This window comes from Ambystoma mexicanum, chromosome 3p, assembly GCF_040938575.1.
Source record: "Ambystoma mexicanum isolate Mex_15411 chromosome 3p, UKY_AmexF1_1, whole genome shotgun sequence".
Lineage (NCBI taxonomy): Eukaryota > Metazoa > Chordata > Amphibia > Caudata > Ambystomatidae > Ambystoma > Ambystoma mexicanum.
In genome coordinates this window covers 1,123,394,746-1,123,417,930 of record NC_090925.1, presented here as the reverse complement: position 1 = coordinate 1,123,417,930, position 23,185 = coordinate 1,123,394,746, and the positions used below count along the sequence as shown (strand labels likewise).

At 48.0% G+C, this 23,185-nt stretch overlaps 1 protein-coding gene across 5 annotated transcripts in view; it reads left to right on the top strand.

Annotated features, from left to right (window-relative positions):
- The window catches only part of RAD50 (RAD50 double strand break repair protein), a 1,278,308-nt gene that overhangs the window by 1,173,437 nt on the left and 81,686 nt on the right, over nucleotides 1–23,185 (top strand). For all 5 annotated transcript variants that reach the window (XM_069652502.1, XM_069652503.1, XM_069652505.1 and 2 more), the window contains one exon: nucleotides 17,574–17,707. In XM_069652502.1, the coding sequence (XP_069508603.1) occupies nucleotides 17,574–17,707 (134 nt within the window). The remainder of the gene's footprint in view (nucleotides 1–17,573; nucleotides 17,708–23,185) is intronic.

Below are 23,185 nucleotides of genomic sequence, written 5' to 3'. Positions count from 1 at the left end.
TAGTGTCCCTTGGGGCCTGGGACCAGTACCCAGAAGTACTGGCGGCTAGCCCACAGAACACCCGTAGGTTTTTGAGAAGTGTCTTCTTGAATGGCCAGCCTTCTACTGGTTTGAGAGACACTGGGGCAAGCATGACAGTGGTGGACAGGACCCTGCTCAAGCCAGAGGACTATGTAGGTGCTCCTCTGAGAACCACCAGGTTAGCTGGTGGGTCTCCCAAATTATCGCCTGTAGCCTTAGTCACACTCATGATTGGAGAAAAGACAGCAAAGCTTCCTGTCCTGATTCAGGACAATGTCCCTGCTAACATTCTGTTAGGTAATGATCTGGTAGAGTTGGGGTTGATCTCAGATGGTCTTCCCTTGACTGCTGCTGCAGTCACTAGGTCACAGGTGACACAGGGTCTGGCTGTGAGTCAGGTACCCGAGCCAAAGGCGAGGTCTAAGGCAAGAAGAAGGAAGAACAAGAGGGCCACCCCTGTGCAGGGGGCTCCTCTGCAGGGGGCTCCTTCTCTTCCTGCTGTTCCTACAGCACCCATTGGGATCCATGCTCTGGACGGGCTGGGTCCAGTGGAAAACCCAAACTCAACTCCTGAGGGAGAAGAGACAGAAGACTCTACTGTGGGAGAGGTTCTCAACCCGGAGGATCATCCCGACCTTCAATTCTTGTTAGCTGAAGGGGGACCTTCCCGGGCAGGCTTCTGTAAGGGACTGAGAGAGTGCCACTCTCTCGAGGGTCTGAGGATGCAGGCCCTGTCCCAGGCACAAGGAGAAGTGCCTTGGACATTCCGAATCTATTGGGAGGGTGAGCTCCTTGTTAGTGAGCCCACTAAGCCTGCACCTGGTGCCCTCAAGAGGTTGGTGGTACCCCAGGTTTACAGGCCCTTCCTGCTGCAGTTGGCGCATGTGGTGCCCTTAGCTGGTCATCTTGGTTCCAAGAAGACTAAGCAGAGGCTCTCTGCCCATTTCTACTGGCCTCGGATGTGAGTGGAAGTGGAGTCCCACTGTAGGACCTGCCCAACTTGTCAGTTGTCTGGCAAGACTGGAGGCAGTGTCATTGCCCCACTGCAACCATTGCCAGTGGTTGGCACACCATTTGAGAGGGTGGGCATCGACATTGTCGGTCCCCTTGACCCTCCCACTTCAGGTGGGCATCGGTTCATCCTGGTCTTGGTAGATCATGCCACCAGGTACCCTGAGGCAATACCCCTTCGGACTGTAACTGCCAAGGTGGTTGCCAGGGCTCTCCTAGGCATTTTCACCCGTGTTGGATTCCCTAAGGAGGTTGTCTCTGACAGAGGATCCAACTTCATGTCTAGTTACATGAAAACCATGTGGAAAGAGTGCGGGGTAACCTACAAGTTCTCCACCTCTTACCAGCCCAGACCAATGGTCTGGTTCAGAGATTTAATAAAACTCTCAAGGGCATGCTAGGTGCTTTGGAAGAGCCCTTAAGGAGGAAATGGGATCTCCTCCTGCCATGCCTGCTGTTTGCTTACAGAGAAGTACCTCAAGAGGGTGTTGGTTTCAGCCCCTTTGAGTTACTCTTTGGACATCCTGTGAGGGGGCTCCTTGCCTTGATCAGTGAAGGTTGGGAGGCCACCCCTCCAGGTCCCGCCAAGCAAGTGGGGGACTATCTGTTAGGCCTCAGACGGAGGATGACACAGATGATGGGTCAGTCAACTGCAAATCTCAAGGCCAGCCAGGAATTAAATAAGTACTGGCATGACCTCAAAGCCTCGCAAGTGGATTGGACTCCAGGACAAGAAATCCTTGTGATGGAGCCTACCAAGCCTAGAGCTTTGGCAGACAAGTGGACTGGACCCTTCAGGATCATCTCCAAGATAGGCAAAGTCAATTATCTGGTTGACATGGGAATCCCAGGGTTAGCCCCTCAGGTATTCCATGTTAACAGGCTCAAGCCTTGCCACAGGCGAGCAGAAGTCTCTTGTTTCTTGCTAGCTTCAGAGCAAGAAGAGGATGAGAGCAAGCACCTTCCTGATTTGCTGCATAGCAACCCTCAGGATGGCTCAGTGGAGGGAGTACATCTCTCTCCAGATCTGACGTCAGAGCAGCAGAGGGCCTGCAGGGCTTTGCTCCGGCAGTATGCCTCTTTGTTCTTACTGACACCAGGCCTTACACCGTGGTGTAGGCACGAAATTGACACTGGCAACAGTGTGCCTGTCAAAAGCAGGTGGTACCGTATGTCAGATACAGTTAAGAACCACATCCAGGCTGAGGTCACAAGATGTTGGATCTGGGTGTTATTGAACCCTCAACCAGTCCCTGGTCCAGTCCAGTGGTCCTTGTCCCCAAGGCGAGTTCCCAGGCAGTTACCAAGGATTGGAGGTTCTGTGTGGACTACAGAGGAGTCAATGCCGTCACCAAAACTGACGCGCACCCATTGCCCAGGGCAGATGAGCTCATGGACACCATAGGTGCTGCCAACTTTGTGAGCACCTTTGACCTTACCTCAGGCTATTGGCAAATAGATCAAACGGACCATGCCAAGGAAAAGACAGCATTCTCAACACCAGAGGGACTCTACCAGTTTAGGGTCATGCCTTTTGGGTTGAAGAATGCCCCTGTCAGCTTCCAGAGATTGGTCAATCATGCCCTCAGTGGGCTGGAGGCCTTTTGTGTGGCCTACCTAGACGACATTGCCGTCTACAGTTCCACCTGGGAAGAGCATTTGAGACACCTGAGCAAGGTGTTGCAGGCCTTGAAAAGGGCTAACCTTACTATCAAGGCCACCAAGTGCCAGATAGCTCAGGGGAAAGTCACATATCTTGGTCATGAGGTAGGAGGGGGACAAATCCAACCTCTCCCCAGTAAGGTAAAGGATGTACATGACTGGGAGAATCCAACTACTCAAACCCAGGTGAGAGCCTTTTTGGGCCTCGCTGGGTCCTATCGCAATTTCATGGCAGACTATGGAACCATAGCTGCACCCCTGACAGCTCTGACGTCACCCAAACAACCTAGGAAGGTTAATTGGACTGAAGACTGTCAGAGGGCCTTTGATGGCTTGAAAGAAAGTCTGTGTAGGGCACAATGTGTTGTGTGCGCCTGACTACAGCTGACCCTTTATCGTCCAGACGGATGCCTGTGACACCAGAATTGGAGCTGTCTTGTCCCAGTTAGATGACAAAGGAAGGGAACATCCTATCATATTCAGCAGTAGACAACTCAAGGGTAGAGAACTTAGGTGGACTACTGTTGAAAAGGAATGTTTAGCATAGTTTGGAGCCTTAGGCGTTTTAGGCCCTACATTACAGGGTCTACCTTCAAGGTCCAAACAGATCATAAGCCCCTTCAGTGGCTTATGTAGATGAAGGGTGAAAACCCGAAACTGCTCAGGTGGTCCACTAGCCTGCAAGGGCTAGACTTAACCATAGAGCATAGACCAGAGAAGAGTCACGATAATGCAGATTGCCTTTCCAGAAGGTATGTTGACCATCTGGATGAGGGTGTCCATCTCGTGGGAGATTAGGCACCCTAACCTCAGTCTGGGGGGGGGGGGGACGACTGTGATGCTGGAAATGCATCGGAGGGACAGGACCTCCGTATCCTTGTCCTTTACTGCTTTTTATTGTGTGTTCTGTGGTGTTTTCTGCGCAGGAGTTTATGTGGGACTCCTGGTGGTGCAGCTCTCTCTTTTGGTTTGGTGTACAGACCCATGGGATACCCTTATGGCACCCATGGGTGGGGGTACAACCCTGTGCCCCTAGTATATGTTTTTGGGCACCTGTGTGTGGCCCACAGAGCAGGGTATGGGCTGGTGGCAGCTCCATGCTGAATTTGACAAGTGCTCTGAGTATCCTCCATATTGGGATACCCAGGCCCTGACATTGGAATCAGTTGATTCCTGATGGGAAACAAGATGGCCCCCGTGGCCTCTTGCTTTCTATTGCCTGTTACCTTCTTTTCCCAAAGTCTTGGGATGCCCTGACTCTGTCCCTTCCCCCTGACCGGCTGTTGGGTGGACGTTCCATATATGGTGTTGTTGTGAAGTCCAGGCCAGAGTGGCTGGAGCCTTCCCAGTGACTGGATGTTGTGGGTACACCCTGTGGGTGGGACCTGGGTGAATGGAGTGTGTGACGAATACGCATTCTGTCTTGTGGGTGTCTAGTATCTGGTGTTTGACACAAAGACTGAGACAGCCCTGCCCGAAACTGGTATGAATGCAGTGTGGAGTGTTGAATGGCTGGGTACTTGTCCCAATACACATAACTTGTTGCGAGTGTCTGGAGAGAAGTGAATGGCCTGAATGCACTATGCACCTGATTGGCTGGCTGCCTGCCTGAATGCCCTTCTGACCGATTGGTTGCCTGAGTGTGACCCAGCAGAATGAATGGGAGATCAACTCATATATCCGGGGGCCTCTCACTGCTAGAATTCGTGTTCGGAAGCTGAAGTCCACTACAACGAGTAACTGGAGTAACTGAAGCTTGACCTTGAAGCCCTGCTGGATGAGAAGAATTGCTGTTGCTCTCCTTCACAATCTGAAAGCTGCTGTGTCTCCAAGAACTGACCCCGAGAGGACCTGGTAAGGCGCCCTCTTCCCGAGCTACGAGGGACCATCGTGCACCAGCTGATCTTTGCCAAAGCTCCCTGGTAGACAGACCTACAACAGGCTGCCGACCGGAGATGGGGACTGCCGCGGAATCCCAAAGAGAAGCGCTCAGACTGTTGTCCGCCACTGTCGACGACCGCCGAAGTGCTCCCGTTTGCCTAAGAACTTCATTTGATCCAAGGACGCTCTCGTCTGCATCGCCACCCGCTTTATCCCGCTGGAGAAGGCCCGACCGTCGACGCGCCGAGGAGCATCCGCCGGTGGGTTTCCCGTCACCTAAAGACCACAGGACGCCGACGACTCGATGCCCTTGCTGGGCCACAGTTCTTCATCATCTCGTTGCGGTCCAGAACTATCGTCACCGAGGTGCCCCGCACGCCTCTTCCTTGCAGGACGCCAACGCTCCGTCGTCAACGAGCACAACTAGGAACGACGCTGCCACTACACCGCCGTAGTTCACCCTGTTCTCCGTCGGACGTTCGACCCGTGACTCCTGCCTTAAAGGGAGGGCACTCAAGAAGGGCCGTCGATTTCCCGTCGGCGAACGCTACAATTCCAGGTACATTGGGGCTGTAGAACTATTGTAGAGAGAAATAAGACTCATAGAACAATATATGGACTGGGCTTGTGATACATCTTTGCTTTACAGGTTGCCCAGGTGGGGGCGATCTCCACACAGAATTGTGCCTTGTTGGTACAGGCCAGTATTCTGCCAATTATTCAACCATCTTGCTTTCCTTCCCCTCTCTGCTGCTGGTTTCCTCTTTATTGATCTGTGTGACATTTTGACAGTATAGTTGGTGCACTTTAATGAGATCTGATAATATTGGTGGTACCACTTTAGAAATGTATATATTTACCATTGTTGATTTCTGAGCACAAAGTGAGTTATTGTGATAGGGTACATAACCTTGAATATTAATTATATAAAGACTGTGTTTTAACCAATACAGTGTGTGGACATTCCTTTGTGGGGGCTTGGGAACTACACTGTACTTAAGAACCAGCCTGCATCACCTCCTGAGAAGCTAGGCCCTGATTGCTCGACCACGCACCAAAAATAGAGAATCTTGGCTGGGGTCCTCTGTGCCTCTCCTCTACCATATAGAGAGCAGAAGTACAGACACCCCCCTCCAGTCTTTACACGGGCGAAGAAGGTTTTCACCTCAATCTTTTCCTTAGAATGGTATATGCTTCATGTACATTTTCCTGGGTCTGTTTTACGCTCACCTCGTCTCTGCGGAGGCGTTGGGACACGGTTGCAGCCCTCCCAGGAATTAGATCACCCCCATCCGGCATCTTCCTCTGCAGATAAGCTGTGAGCGGCGGCAATTGGTGACACTGCTCCTGCGTGGATATGAGCGAAGGTGAGTGCGCTGATCTGTGACTATTGTACCCCTCAAACTCTTCTTCCCAAGGTGTGGTTTCTGTGGGCATGTACCGGCCCATAAGGCTCACCTGTTAATTATTGATGATAAGCTCTCCGTCCTGCTACTTCTGGCAGGGGCGCTTGTCGATGAGACCTAGTTCCTTCACTGATCCCCGGTAAGTAATAGTCCAGTCCAGCTGCCACTATGCTTCTCCTGGTTGGTAGTAAGTGTCTCTCAATGGCTCTTATCTCTTTCCCTTTCTGTTTTCTTTCTGTCTCTTCTCGTTTTAATGTCTTTGTAATATTGCTCCCAATATTGTTGTCAATTCCTGAATAATGTTTCTCTTCTGTTTTCTTCCCAATAGGTGGAAATGCGGCCCAAAAGCAGCTTTGGGGCGCGGGACGCAGCCGCGTGGAAGGTTGATGAATCTGCAATGTCCGACAGTAGGTAAGTGATGGTTTAAGGAAAAGCGCGAGGTTCGGTGGTAGCGCGACCTTAAACTGAATGTCTTTTAAGTGTGTAACCTTGTCTTTTGTTTTTTCATTGCATGTGCTGCTGTCACGGACGGAGCGCTTCGTGCTGCAGTGCCAAGATGGAGATGTCAGCATTTCCAGAAGATTTGAAGATGAATGCCAGGATCAATGAAGGCGCACACAGGTGAGAGCAGATTCCACAGGTGGTAAGTATGATGGCAGGAAGGAGGATTTCCAAAGGTAAGTCTGATCCCATACGGTGTTGAGCGTTACGCTGCATGGACGTTCAGAATAACGAGAAGCGTCTTCCTCTGGGATCGGAGCAGACTAGGCCTGGCGTTCCTGCCACATCCCGCCACTCCTAGAGAGTCAGCACATGCAAAGCAACCCAATAGCAGCAGCCACACCCAAGAGTACATGTGGGGCTGTTTTAGTGAATGGAAGTTCCCATGTTAAATGCACTTTGCACCCAAAATGAGGTGCTATGTCCATAATAAAGCACTCTTGTGCCAAGTAAATGTTCTTGCTGACTGTTATTCATGAGCCTGGCGCCAAAGGCACCAGGACTATGTCCATCCGGGCCCCCTGTGTATGTGGCCCTTTAATGTTTGCATTCTAGGCCTGATGACCATGACAGTCTGGTCTTGGGTGCGTCCAAACAACTCCCCGATAGAGAGGACTTTGAGGCCATTGCTCGGGATGGCAGAGAGGCATCTCATCAGATTTTACAGTCCAGAGAGGACACAGCTAACTGCGGAAGACAGGCGATTGCTAAGAACACAGAGGTGAGGAGGCACACCTGGATGAGGACATTAAAATGCGCCCAGAATGTGCAGGCATAGCTCCTGGATATGCCTTTTGATGGGCATAACCTTTTCTAGCCATAACTCCTTACAGTCAGCCTTCCCTGGAAATAAATATACACCATGCAAGAAAGAAACACACTGTCATGAGGAACAGATTTCGCTAGTCCTTATGGCACCAATGGAAACGGTTTGGTTCTACAATATGGACTACTCCTAAAATGGCGCCTGCCAGTCTCTGCTGTGTTTCACTCTTTCTGGACGCAGGCATGTCTCAGGCTCCGCTCCCCTCCATGGACACTGCTTTTCTAGCCTCTCGAATGAAAGCACTCTGCGTTGCTCCATTTCCAAGCGAACGCTCCGTAAGCTTGCCTACTTTCTGTCCTTTTTTTCAAACTAACCATCAGGTCTGCCTTGAATGTTGTTTCCCTCTCCCTCTTGTCGGATTCTCTCGTCAATACATGGATCTCCTGTTGGCTACAGTCTCCTACACACAGCGTCCTTCCGGGCATGAACACTGCATTTCATCTCCATAGCAACAGCCCTGATCTCGCTCTTTCACTTACGAGCATTGTTTTGTTTCTTCACAGCCACTCGACAATGCTGGCCTGAATCTCTGCCCACTTATTCAGAACCCTTGACGTACCTGTTCTGTTCAGTGCAGAATACGCTGAATAACAGGGAATATTGCCGGTCCGCCATCATCACTGAGACGGCGTTGCATTCCCTGACAACGGGTAAGAAGATTCTCCTGCCGGAGCCACCTCCCTTCTAGCTTACCTTTTCTTACGGATTCTTCTTTCTGGCGCTCTCCAGACCCATCCAGCCTGCTATTAGGAAACCAGTCCTCCATTGTTTCTCTGACAAACATCAACCTGGGTAACTCGCTCTTATGTGTAGAACCTTTTTCCCACAAGTCAGTACTTGCCTCTTTGTCACAGCCCGAGTAATCTTCAATTTGCTCTATTTCTTTTCAGTATTTAATGAATCTCCTGCAAGAAACTGAAGTTGCTTCCGCCCCCAGCGAAGGTCCTCCTGTGCCCAGCTGATAGGCCTGCAGAAGGAATCCAAAATTAATCGGAGGAGTTGCCGCAGGGTTTTTTCCCCCCCAGAGGGATTCCCTTGGAATCCTGTCTCCCTGATTTATTGACTAATTCAGGGGAATAGGGTGACCAGGAAGATTCTCCTTTCCACTACTGCTGCTTCCGACTCTAGTCCCTGCTAAGCTCTGATTAATGATAGTGCATGAAGTGCGGTTTTGTATGTGTTTCGTTATACACACAGGCAGCTGGCTAGGAACATCTTATTTAATCCCATGTCTCACAGGCTGGAAAAGAATATATCGCTGCATTTCTGCATCCATCATGGTTTTATAAATTTTAAAATATTCCATCAGTTCGGTTGTAATATGAACCTTATTATGCAATTGGTCACATTTCTACAAAGTGTACTGGCCCTTTGTATTGGATATAAACACTTCCTGAAACACTTGATCATTTTCTGTCACAATGACCACATTTATGTCAATCATGACTAGGTGTTTTACACATTTTCTAAATCACAAGACATGTGTTGCAACTTTAAAACTGAAAAAAAGCAGGTTTTGGAAATGACGCATTTGCTTTCATACTTCTTAGCACACTATGTCCAAGACATAGATTAGATGCAGTACTTTTATTGGTTACCCCGCCTGGCTTATCTTTTCCCTGATTTTATGCCAGCTTCATGTGTAAGGAACACTGTGGAAAACCATCTAGTCTGCTATTTAAACTGCTGAATCACTGCATATTGGCTTCTGCCCAATGCACTCCCTTCCTGAGTTTGCACACAGCACTATATTTATTTTTTTTGCTCAACACATCTACATTTTCAGGAGATTATTTATTTGTAATATATGATGAGGCATTCATTTTGGGGAAAAACGGCTGCCTCCTTTTGCTGATATATATTCAATATCAGAAATCTATATTCTGTGTTAATCATGTTGTGCGCAATGTAAGCATGTCTTCGTTTTATATTGTCCTAAATAAATGTGTGCAGTGTCACCTATTTTCTAATGTACCTGCCTGTAATAAGGGCAGTCTGGCTGCCTCAATGGACAATGCTTCTGATGTGTATAATGTTAGGCAGAAAAGTGGGGCACATGCCCTTGAATGACATTTTCACCTGTATTACCAGAGAGGAGGAGGTTCTATTCCTCATCATTCCTCCCTCTGGTCAAAATATTCAACCACATAATTATTTACCCTCCCCTGCATGCGATGTACCTATGCAGCCCTATCTCAATAACCCCCTTCAACTCAGTATGGGAGGTCTTGTGAAAAACACTCCTAAAGAATCAATAGTGTCTCCTATCATGTTATATTCTTCTAATTGTTAGGCGGAAACCTGTGCAGTTCCCTTAGGGAACACTGCAAAAGATTTAGGACTACAGGTGTTAGCAGTAAACCCACTTGGTAGCAGTCTGTACCACCCAGATTTACCTGGTACCTGTGGCTGAGCAGTCAGACTTCCCTCAAGAAGAGTTAGGCAGTATGCAAAGTATACACAATAGGCACTCAGATACGATAATACAAACAAACACTGACCAGAGCTTTGGTATCAAAGTATATAATTATTTATTTAAAAACACACTGTTTGAAACACTCCAGCACTCTTATTGTAAAATACTCTAAACACAGTTACTATTATAATATATGCAACCCTTATTCCTTATCAGATAAGTCTTAGTTAACACCACTTATTTCCATACAGAGGTGAGTGCTTAACTATAGATGGCACTCCAATAAGTTTATGAAAAAGGGAGGGAAAAATACAGAATATGGAAAGGTACACCACTCTAAGATTTAGGAACACTATTTGCAAGGCAGAAGAGCAAAAGTCACTTGTGAGCCAAAGTCCATAGGCTGGGCCCACTCTTAGAGAGAGCAGAGCACAAATGCGCCCAAGATCACACAGTTACACTAGGCTTAGAAAGTCTTGCAGGGAGTTCGAAAAGAGTTTAGAAAGGCTCAGAAAAGTTTAGCCAGGGTGTCCCAGGCTAACCCAGGTTCGAAAGCCGGGGGCTAAATCTACCCCGTACAGTCGGTGGCAAGGGAAGCCAGGCGGAACACGGTACCTTAAGTGGGAAGGGTCCTCCAGCGGTGGCAGTTGTTCCTGGCAGCGGGTGCAAGTCTCGGCGTCGTCCAGAGGAAGAGAAGATCTCGACTTGGAGGAAAGATGAAGGTTGTTGCACTGCCAGGGAAGAAACCAGCCGCAGAGTTTTCCGGTTAAAGGTATTACCCTTTATTTCGCGGTCGTGGTAAAACGTGGTATTCCGGTTGTCGGGGTGCTTGACACAGGCAAGGCGGCCACGAGATGCGTCGGGAAGGCGAAAAGACGGTGAAACTGGTTATCCCCACCAGTCAAAGGAAGAAGACTCTCCGGCGGGAGATCTCCTCTGTCGTTGGGAAAAGTGGTGAGACGGTTCAGCAGGGCTCCACCGGTGGTGTCCTCGTAGCAGGTCGGCTCAACTTCTCCCTCGTCGGATTCTTAGGTCCTGTAGCGACTTCTGAAGTTCCAGTCCCCAAAGCCCTGCTTTTATGCAGAAAACCCCCATTCACTCAGCCTAGCTGTCACTCAAACATGCTAAGTGGTGAGCCGGCCGGCTCACCACTTGGGCCAATCAGGACGGAGTGCGACTTGAGTTGCCTAGGCAACTCAGTCCAGGGTGCCTAAATCCCCCTCCACCCCTCCTAAGTACCCCAGACAGAGTGGCACCACTTTGGAGGGCTTCTGTGAAGAAGCCCGCCAAAAAAGTGGAACAAAGGGCTCGACTTGAGAAGAGAACACAACCGCCATTTTAGAACCGAGTTTTGGCAAAAAATACCAACCGGAGAATTAATAATAATTAAACCGGCGGTATGTTCGAGGCTATCGTAATTAAATAAATAAAGATAAAAGCCTCGAACAATGGGAAAATCCCATAGAGAAATATTTGCGGTTGAATATAAAAGGTAGTATTCACTGCCACCAGCCAACTCGATCAGGGGGGCCGGAGACGTGCCCCCTCGACTAACAGACCCCGGGGCAATCGAATTGCCCCGGCCAGTACGTCCACAATATGATGGTTTGTACTGGTTCTGTTCAGAATTCAAGACTAGTAAAGTCAATGGTGACTTTACATGCCCTGGGAGACAGTAGTCAGTCCCAGGGTATGGAGTCTATACTGGGGGGGTCACTATGCCACCCCTGTGTTACTGCACTGAGGGTTCTGTGTAACACACATCACAAAAACACATGAAGCCCTATGGAGTAAAAGACCCCATAGCCCATTAAACACATCTAGAGTCAAAGGAATACACTCAAATCATGTCCAAGAGTGAGGGTAAAAGAGTCTCACTCTTGGCAGGAGAAAAAAATAAACCCCAAAAATCCAGCAAAGCTGCTGGGGGACTCACTAGGTTAGGAAATTCAGCCTAAACAGAGAATTCTCCCTAACACTTGCCGCCTTCTTTGCCTGTCTGCTGGTTCTTGTTTTTTTACCATCAAGATGTGGTGCATTTGTTCTGGTTTTCCCGGCTTGCCTCTTGCGTTAAGACAAGTGGCCTCTAGTAACACAGAGAGACACTGTACTGCAAAGTAACATGCTGTACAAAGGGGCTGGGGGCAGGAATTGGGGCTCTCTGAACTGGCCCCAACCTCTTCAGAGTTAGGACTGTGTCTGTATTTCTCCCTGTTCCTCCAACTTCATGTGAGGAGGGGCTTGTATCCCTCTTTGACAAGCCCAGGACTATCCTTGTCACATAAGTTAAGTGGAATATCTACCAGGACACCCTAACCTCAAATTGAAAACCTGACACAGCAAAAGCTGGTTGCGGCAGGGGACGGATATAACAAGTGGCACTATGACAGCTGCGACTAATCCATGTTTCAGGAGTCTGGCTGGAGAGCACAGGGCAAAGGCTATATCTCACAGTATGCACTGTACATTAGGGCAGATTCCTGAAGCACTGCTAGCATATAACAGAAACCGGGTACATACAAAGCTAATCTGAGTTGAGACCGGTATTCACAGGAACTGCAGGGGCAGGAGCTGGCTGTAAGGGAAGAGACAGAGAAAGTAAAAACAAGCAAATATACGGGGCAATACGATCAGAATAAAGGTTGTACTGGAATTTGATAAGGGGTCTCCATGGATTCGAGAAAGCCCTTGGGATCGTTATCAGCAGATTACGCTTAACAACGGTCATACAGCGGCGTAATGAGTTGGGCATGCCAAAGAGACTGTTGTACTCAGTCTAAGGGTAAAACTGGAGACCATATACTGAGTCAGGTAAGACTCCCAACGGACTAGACACAGGCAACAGAAGTATTTCCCTTATCTGATCTGAATGGAGACCAACCCAGGGGTCACACTATAAACGGATAGAGAGCAGAGGCACAACAGTGGACTAAGATGTAATACAGGCGGAAAGCTGCATTGAAAGAAATAACCAGGTACATGACAGGTAGAGAAACAGAGTACAAAGCAGAGACTGGAATATCAGAATACACAAGGCAAAGGACTCGGACAAGCCAGGTCGCTGCCAACACAGCGAATACCAGGGGTTCAGGAAACTCAGAGTACTTAAGAACGGGCACTGGAACTATGGACTGAAGTCTTGTAATATCACAAGCAAGGAACAAACAGGAAAACTTCAAGAGACTGGGATTGCAGCAAGAAAGGGAGAAAAGCTAGGCAGGAACAGGACAAGTCTGTGAAGCAGAAATGCTTACAGAAAAAAGGTGAAAAAGTCAGAAAGGCAGAAAATATATCGGTAAATAACTGAATGTCTTTCACAACCAAACAGAACAGGGATTCAGAAGCCAAAAAGCTGGAAATCAATGAAAAGGTTCAGAAACAGGCAGACTACAAAAACAGGCTGAAAAGGCTGCTGCAAAACAGCAACACCAAACAGGATTCAAAAGCCCAAATCAGGATATTCAAGAAAGGTTCACTGGTCACAGGCACACAGAAGCACAAACTCCCAGTGGAAGCAGTTGACTGAAGAACTGCTTCTGTTCAAAATGAGCTTACAAAGGCCCTCCCAGCCAACAGCGCAAAAGAGTGGAGCGATGCAGCTGTGTTGAATTAAACCCAGCCCCAGCTTCAGTGGCATGAAGCAGTGGATTGTAATTAAAATATTTTTAGCCCTCAGCAGCCTAGCCTGCAGTGGCTTGGAACAGGTGGATGCAATCAGGGCCTCTCCAGCTTTTAGTAGCTTGCTGAAAACAAATGTACTCAGTATGCCTCTTCCAACCCGCTGCCTTTTGGACAGCATGCATATACACGAAAGCCTCTGCTAGTTTAACCCAAAACCCAAAATGGAACATGAAATTAGATTGGTCCAAAACTGCAACGGTAAAACAAGTAAATGAATGCAGAGGCAGTTTGTAGATTTTAACTGTGCAATTATGCCATAAACCGAATGCGCACATGTAGCAATGCTGGGTGGTAGGTGGATAGGATCCTGACACCATGCTAGTGAAACTTCCAATTTAAATGTAAGTCATGGATTCTACTTGATCCAGGTGTAATATATCATTGTTAATAATGGGATTCCCCAGATAACATAAAATCACCTGTATACCTTTCTTGATATCAATTCAGAATATTTCCAGACACCCACCTGTGAGCAACTTGATCCAGTAGAAACCATTTGGAAATAGTCAATTGGAATTTATACCACGCCACCCCGATGGGCCCAACCTAAGGGGCTCATTCAGAGACTACAACGCTTGCAAAACCTGGAAGCACGGGTGGCAACTGGCACGCCTTAAGAACCCATATATCCCCGGTATTACGATCCCTCCATTGGCTACCTGTGACTCAGCGCATCAGGTTCAAGGCTCTATGTATAGTACATCGGGCTCTACACGATCAGGGAGCAGAGTTCCTCCAGGTTAAGTTTGCACGCTATCACCCTAGCCGCCAGCTACGTTCCACATCGGCTGACCTGCTTATCATGCCCCTCTATCGACGCACACGGATAGGAGGTCGGGCTTTTTCCATAGTAGCTGCCCTACTATGGAATGAGCTGCCGATATCCATAAAGAAATTCTCTAACCATCTAGCCTTTAGCAAAGCACTTCTCTTCTAGGCGGTATGGGCTTTTCCGGTTTTTTGACTTTGAGTGGATGTTCGCCTGACTTTTTAGAGCCCAAGATACCTTAGGGTGGTTATGCGCTCAAGAAATACTCCTAACATAACATAACACTCCTTCTGGTGCACGCATGATAGAGCGGAGGCCAATTACAGCAAGAGTAGGATACCTCTGTTGACTTCTACTTGATCCAGTTTGTACTGTGTACTGTAAGGGTGCAGAAGTAAGGCTTGGACACAATGGTGGCAGGTTTTTTGGCAGAAACCTTTATTATTCAAGAAAGGGTTGAAAAAATGCCTCCCTGTCCCTAAAACTAAGAGGGGTTTCACTGCCTTTAAGAAAACAAAGGAAATTGTCAGAATGTCCAAAACTTTAATATCTGTCACTGCTGTGTCACCAAAAGCCTACCTCTGTCCCTAACACTAATAACTTAAATCAACTGTGCAAGGAGGATCTCGTCCAAAAGTAACGTGTTCTTTGTAGATCTAACCAACAGAAAGGTTCCCAGACTCTCACGCAGTCAAAACTGGTGAAAACAAAGATGTTCACAAATGCAGGACTCGAAGGCTAGGGTCGTAATCCTTTCCCCTAGATTTTTTCTTGCTCTACTTTGTCCTTTCGGGCCTTTCAGGAATGTATTTTCTCAAGTAAATGTCACTGGGTAGTTCACAATAATGTTTCTTATATTATTACTGTTTTATCACAACAACTTGGCACACTCCTTTTACCAAACATAGGATTCCTGCTCATTAATTATTATTCTCTCGTTTTGGGTGCATGTCCCACACTTGTAATATTCAGATCTGCTTGGTTTACTATCCTGCCAAGCAATTGTTCTCTCATGGACTGTCTGTCTTTGGGTGCGGGTCCCAGACTCACAATATTCTGAATGGCTTTGTTTCTGCTTCTCATATGGGTGCAGGTCCCAGAGACGCACTTCATCCCCAAGGTCCTATAGACCCTCTTAATCCAGCTTCTGCTTCACCCCCTTTGCTTCCCCTGACCACCAGGACCTCTACGGTAACCTGCATACCTGTTTGCTTCTTTCGTGCAGGTACTGGCGTTTCCCAGGCAGCTGCCCTGTCTCTCGAGTCTCCAGTAGCGTTCGGGGCTCTGCAAGGTCTGTAGCAGTTCTGTGAATGTCTGCTTTTTCCTGGCTATGTCTCCTCTCTCTCAGGCACTTTGCCAGTGCCTGGGATGCCTGGAGGTTTTACTTGGCATCAGCCCAAGCTGTCCTTCCCTCTTGGACTACGTTCCGGTTCTTCTCCGCTCACGGCTTCCCTTCTGCTGGCTCTTGCCTACTCGTCCAGTACACGGATCACCGGATTCCTACTTGGAATACAGCTCTTTCCTTGGTTCCCGCAGTGAGGCAGTCAGTCTCCAGCTTCCCTCAGTCCCTTGCACATTACTGGCACTTAAGGGTCCCCTCCTCTTTAGACACTGGTCGTCTTGGTTCCTCCAGTGAGTGTCTCCAGCTTCCCTCCGTTCCCCACAGACTGGGTTGAAGGATTCCCCTCTGTCTGGGTGGTACAGTGGTCCACAGCCCATCATGTTACAGCACAGGATTCCTGCTCCTTCAGGGAGGGCTTCTCCCACACTTCCTAAGTCTCTTCCCTTTTATACATGTTCTGGCCAATAGGACTTGGGGCAAACACTAGACTGCTAAATGTGGTTCCTGCAAGTAGTCCCTATGCCTACACACTTCTCCCTCGTTACAGTACTGGTCTTAAGACTCCCTTGTGAGCCACTGGTGTTCTTCTTCGTTGCAGCACTGGGAAAGAGATCTTCACTTAGGCAAGTCCTAATCTTCCTAGTCCCAGTACTTGCTAAGGGAAGAGTAGGGTGACAACAACTCATGAGCCTATAAGGGAAGGGATTGCAGGAAGGGGGTCTAAGGTCAGATGATTGGCAGGGATACCGCAGCTAATGCTATGACCATACTTGCCAGGTACGGCTGGGAGTTATGGTTCAAACTCGGACCCATACTCGAGTTCCTCCCTGAGGAAAAGAGGCACTAGGGGTGGGAAGCAGCGTCTGACCACACTATATCTGTCTCAGTGGACATTCTTGACACAGGTTTTCGGCAGCTAGGAAATGGGGCTGTACTGCAACAACAAGGATGGTTAAAAGCAACAAAACTCCACCTATCAGAACTACAGCACCTACACTTCCTGGTGTCTCTAGACCTGGACGATGCCTACTTTTGACATCCTGGCTCATCCGTCACACCGCTGCTACCTGCGCTTCGTTATCACAGGGCAGCTTTATCAATTGAAGGCTCTGCCATTTGTCCTCCTATCAGCCCCACAAGTGTTTGCCAAGAGCCTTGCCCCCATGGTAGAACATCTCTGCAGAAGGGGCACTCATGTCTACCCCTATATCAAGGACTTGCTCTCCATATCAGCTGACTGGATTCGGTCTAATGATCACCTTCCTAGGAGAAGACAATCAATTCCAAAATAACGTTTGTGGTTGTTTGAGTAGAAAGGGAAATGCAGCTTGCATGGGTGAATGTGTCTCCAGCTATGTCTAGACCGGATTGTGAATGTCTTGAGAGGATTGTGACATTCTACATGGAGCACCAGTGCTTGATTTTCTCTTGGACATATCAAGTAACCTTCTGAAATGGTAAGGGGAGACATGTCTTCATTGAATGGATAGATTGAGAACAATGTTGTTATGCAATGATCCCTCAATCCTTATGATCTTGACCACTTTATCACTGAACTGCTTGGCACACTCTTGAATATCTGAGCCATTGTCAAGTGTATATGAAGGTTTCTGGGCCAACACAAATGTGGTCCTCCATGTCTGGAGTAATCTCAAACTATTGCTTCCAGTGGCAGTACTGTTCTTAAGAGAGGATTTGTTTCCCTGCATGTATGCCCACCACCAAATGCTTGACTTGTCCTTTTTGCAATCTATGTTACCTCTGTTGATTGCTACATAATACATGGTTGATTAGGCTAGAGCTATCTACACCCTGCACACCATATTACCAGCATGTATTAATGAAAAGTTGAATTGTCTGGAGTAGTAGGAACGACTCCTCAATTGATCCTTTACCCTATTCTGAAAAAAAAACATTGGCAAGTGGGTCAATATTGTTAGGATGTTGTCCTGCAAGATACTTCAGGACGAAAGCAAATGAAAAAACACAATCTTTTAAGGTAACTCATGTTCTGAAAGGCTATTCAGTAACTGTGCTGTTTTTCCTTTTTTCTACAGGTCCTTGCCTCCCTCATTATACGTCTGGCCTTAGCAGAGACATTCTGTCTGAACTGTGGCATTCTTGCTCTCGATGAGCCCACCACCAATCTTGATCGTGAAAATATTGAGTCTCTTGCACATGCTTTAGTTGAGTAAGTGATATTTGCCAATTGTGTAAACACTTTTGATTGTAAACGATTTGGAGTGCAGTGTTTTTGTTATCAGAATCTTTCAAGGAAAAAGCTTCATTTTGGAATTTGTAGCTCCATAAAAACAGCTTAACAAAATATGAACTACAGAATCAATGCAAAAGGACCATAATTAATAATTTAAGAAGTAAAGTAAAATTAAAAATAAGTACAAATCTTTCCATCTCAAAATAGTTCAAAAGCTCTTCCCAGAATCTCACTATTCTGAGACAATGCTGGAAAATGTTTTCATCCTATCCCTTCAACCTTACTCTAGAATAGCGGTCTTAAGTTAACCGCATAGCCTTTAGTAGGGTCTGGTAGTGTGAAAGGGTGATAAAACATTGCATTTCAATCCCTTTCCAGAAGTAGATGGTTTTGTGTGCTAGCCCTAGTCACAGCAAATAGCAGACAAAATCATCACAGAGGGCAAAAGTGACTCACAGGCCCTATTTTTACATGGTCCAAGTTCTAGCTAGTCATTCCCCTAAGAATGTCCAGTGTATGCCACTAGTGGCAGTGCTCCAAGCCTGAAACAAGCTTGAAAGAATGTATGCATCAAGTTGCCGATTGATTTTAGATTGGCAGAAAGGCCCTTTAAGGAGGTGAATTTTAAATAAGCGTTAACTGTTCACCTCCCTTGCTTCTTGAATTGCTGTAACATATCTGATTTAATTACCGCCTATGTGGTTTTAACCATTAATGCATTGTAGCTTATCCTTAACATAGTTTAGCCTAAGAGGATTTCCCCTCACATCAGATGAGAAGAGGTCCTGTGTAATTGGACACTTGCAAGACATGAGAATTATGCCAGGAGTCCATTCACAAGTCATGTTCCCAGCTGAACTGACTTTTGCGTTCCAGGTGGATATTGTCGATTGACAGAGACTTCGGTACTCAAAGTCAGCAAAGATAAAAAGTATATTTGTGTTTCAGCATGTCTATAATGTCAGATCCCCAAATTGTTCATGCATAGGAAGTGGCACTAACCATTTTGACCTCAGAGATATTTGAAGCCGTATTTATGGGAAGGGTTTTCCTCATCTCACTAACCCATGCCATATTATCCACCTACCTAGCCAAAGGGTTTTCCCATGTAAGATTTTGAAACAAATGGAAACACAATCCTATATATTGAGGAGTCGCAGTGCCTTTCCCTGTGAAAATATTGATTTTGCATGCTTCTCACTTTCCCTAAATTCAACACATTGATCTTTTGGGCATTCAACAAAACATCCCTTGCGCCATAAATTGTGAAAGGGCGGTGACAAGAGTCTGACATTTTTTTGTGCTTAGTGCCCTTAGCAATGTGTTATCTGTATATTGCAAAATTGCTACAGATTCAGGCCTGATTGCAGAACATCGACAGAAACCTTAAGCAAATCCTTTACAAAAGAGTAAATATACAGATTCCAAAGTGTGGGCCGAGGGGATAGGGCGCAAAATGCAACCCTGCCAGACACCATGGAAAAGACTATTAGAGTTAGAACGTTCACCAGGTTGCCAAAGTCTCACCTGTGGAATATTTTCACTGTGTAACTTAAGTCCCGGGAGGATAGCTCAGCGGCAACGTGCGCGCCTTGGAAGCAAGACGACGCGATGCAACATAGGTTTGATCCGCTAAATACGCAACTAAGAAAAAAAAACAATAACGCAAAAAAAAAACAACAAACAATTCCTGTAACAGCGCCTCGATGCCTGCGGGCTGTGGGAGCGCTTTAAAAATGCAAAATAAATAAAGAATAGCCAGAGGACCCAGAGGGACACCCATGTGTGCCAAAGGGACTGAAGAATTGTTCAATCAACACATTCAAAAGCAAACGAAGATGCATAAAAGATAGGTGAAAGGAGAAACTGTGGACACATATATATACTCAGCTATTAAGTGCAAATAACTGTGCCAGTGCCCTCTTTACATCCAAATTTGACATTAGAGGGCTCCAATCCAGCAACTAGTGTACGTTGTTGGCAATAAGCACCCCAAACGTTTACCTGATGTTCCCAATAACGGAATAGGCTGATATGCTTTGGGACTGATTTGCCCCATTTTTAGTTGAAAGAGGCGAAAGAGGTTGGCAAAGCATTACTGTGCATATTAACTTTTAGAGTTCATGTCAAGGTATAAAGGAGTAAGAGTGCTGTTTCCTTCCTGTAGAACATTTGTTTTATCAGTTTTGTTTCTGACCCTTACATGACAATGTCGGAAGCACCCTGATTGGATGAACGCTTCTGCCACGCCAATTATAGCACTACCTAAGAAATGTGCTTCTGCTATGTGACAGCCCTCACCTCCTTTCACTTGTGCCTTTTATTGGACTGGCTGTAATTAGACCAATTAAAAAAGAAAATCTTTAGAACAAGCTGCTCTGCAACATACCTGGCTTAGCTCACTGCATCCAGTGTGCTACTGTTGCAAGACAACCAAGCCTTGAGTCCCTGAACCCTGTCCCTGCCACTGTGTCTGGATTTACTCTGGCTGTGTTAGCAGATATATTTGGGCGCAGCATCATGTATGTGATTTACACTGGCAGTGCTTGTATATATTGTGGGCCTCACATCATCAAAGTGATTCACAGTATGAATGCAGCCATATATTAAGTGCTGCTATATGCAAATGATTTACAGTAGCAATGTTTGCATTTATTGTGGGTGCAGCATTCTGAAAGTGATTTATAATGACAATGCATTTTGTTTCCATAGGCACCAGGAAAATGTCAAATGATCCTGTGTACGATTGGTGACCTGGCATCTATTTAGGTGATATGCCCCGAGGTGGTGGGCTGACCCTGTAGCTAATGGCCTGCCGCCCAAGTTAAGGCCCGAGCACAGAGAGAGTCCCTTAACGAGAGTGGCGGGCCATTACCTACAGGGTCGGCCCACCACCGGGGGGCATATCGCCATTAGCACCTGTGTAGTTCGCTAAACGGGTGCTAATGGCTTTTTTCTTTTTTAAATGGAAAGTATTTACTCCTACATCCCGTCCCCTTTCCTCCATACTTATGGAACATTCCTCCGTCCTGTGGGACGGGACCGGAGCACTTTGTAAAAGCATAAAAAAAGTTTGCAAACATTTTAGTCCTTCCTCTCTTTCTACGCGGGGTACGGCACACGGCCGTAACCCCGCCCATCTTAGCTCTGCCCCGTGCATCGTCCATCAGTCCTTTTCTCCGCTCGTTCTGGACTTGACGCACTTGCATCTGCGGAAGAATTTCTTCCTTTTTTTCCTCCTCTCGCTCTCGCTAGCGATCGCGTAGTAGTCTGTCTGTCGTTTAAACTAGACTTTCCATATTGTAACTCGTGTCAGCGGCACTTCGCGAGGGCGGACCCCCATCCTCTCTGTTTAGAGTGCTTGGGTCCCGATCACCGTTGGGACTCCTGTTTTTATTGTGATTCCCTTTCGGTCCGGGCCCTTCAACGTCGGTTAGAGCGGTGGGAGGAGGTGTTTCAGCGCACTTCTCCTACGCATTTTCAATCCTTCATCGACGAAAAGAAGAAACGCCTGGTGAGTAATTTACATTTTAGAGCACCCCAGCCGGGGGACTCCTTCACGTGGTCTTCCCTGGCCGGGAGGAGCGTTGACCGCTCTGTCGCCAGGGCTTGCCCTAAGGTGCCTTCTGGGCCTAAAAAGTGTACCAGAATTTTCTTTGAGGGTGTCCGTAAGGGGCCTGTGGACACCGGAGTACAATCCGAGGCCCCTCCTGTGGGGGCTGCGTGTAGACCTAGTTCTACTGAATCGTGGGGTACCGGAGCTTGCTCCGAGGCCTCCTTATCGGCTTCCCTCAAAAGTACCGGGGTGCACCCCGAGGCCTCAGCTGGGCTTGGTAAGACCGAACGTATGTTCAAGGCCCGCTGTGAAGAGGCTTCTACTGGACTCGGGTCCGAGGTCCCTCGTACAGAGGCTAACAGTTCTGAGAGGCCTGAGAAGGCCTCATCGGTGAAAGGTTTTTCTCACCGGTCCCGCTCTTGTGGCGACACCAGAACCGTTGAGGGGGCAAGGGGTGAGCTTTTGAATCAATGTTCTCCAGCATAGGGGTCTGGCATGGATTCACATGCTCATGAATATTCCCCGTCGTCAGGCTGGGAATCCTCGGTAAAGAAAAAATCAGTATCAGTTTCGTTTCTGATCTGTCTTTCTTAGTAGTAACCAATCACTGATCTCTGGGTCATACTGCCCACAGCCAATGACTGTCCTCTCCCTAAGCCCCTCCCCTGGCAGCCATCCTCAGATTTTTACCGCACGTTCAAGTGTTGGGAGTCCTCGTGCTTTAGCTCTCAAGCTTTGCTGCGTTTTTGCGCTTTTTTCAAAGAGATTTTCTGATTTTTCGGTTAAACAAAGCCTCAAGCTCCACCGTTTCTCCATCTGATCAACGGGGACCCGTTTTGGATTTTCTACGCCCCTCAAGGGTGAAGTTTTCGTCGAGTTACGCTTCTTGAAGCAGTCCAGAAGTTTCTGAGGCCTACCCAGACATGGCCCAGGAGAAAGGAAGCTCGACGCCCGGAAAGCTGTTCAGGGTTTGTCCTGGATGCCAGCTACAGAATGTGTTCAAGGAGGACAAGCATTCGAAATGCCTCTACTGCCTTCATGAGGACAAAACGCACGTGGAGAAGGACTGTGCGTTTTGCAGGAACATGTCGGACCGGACCATGAAGGATCGACATTTTCGCCTCTCCAACTGGCTGGAAGGAAAGAGCCCGTCAGGTGAGAAGAAGAAGAAGAAGTCCGAGCGGTCTTCTAAGTCCTGTGAGGGCGCCCCGGCGACGGGGGCCCAACAGAAGGCAAAGCACCACGAGTCTGCGGGCACCAGGAGCGCCGAACAGTCGGGCTCCTCGGCTGCCTGGCAGGGCGAATCCTCTCTGGCGCCATCAACCACGAGCCAACGCTCTGGCTCGGGGAAGAGGAAAGCCGAGAACCCGGCGAAGCTTCTGGAGAGGCCCCGGTCGGGCTCGAAGGATCCAGCCGAGGGGGAGCGAGGCAGTGACCCTCCCCCCAAGGTGAAGGCCACAGGCCCACAGAAGGTGCTGAAGGCCTTGATTCACACGGCTAAGGCCTCTATCGAGGAAGTCGCGGCGGCCCTGATGCAGCCTGTGGAGGCTACATCAGTGGAGGCGACCTCAGGGCCCAGAGTTTCCCTGCCACCGCGGAGGGAAGCCTCTTTCAGGTCCATCGAGAAGACCCCCGTGAAGACCCCGGTGGAAAAAGAAGGGGGGGGGGCGGTGGCCATCGTGGATACGGACACAGCCTCGGAGGAGGAGCTGGTTGAAGTCTAGGAGAGCCTCGATGAGGGCATTGAAGAGGCCCGGTCCCACGGGAAGGATCCCGACGACGAGAGCGACGGCGGCGCCGGCAAGGTTCCAATTCAACAGTCGCGCCCGTCGCTTCCAGAGCCGCGGGACAACTTGGCGACCGACAGAGGAGCCGGAGCCAGGCCCGACGGAGGAGCC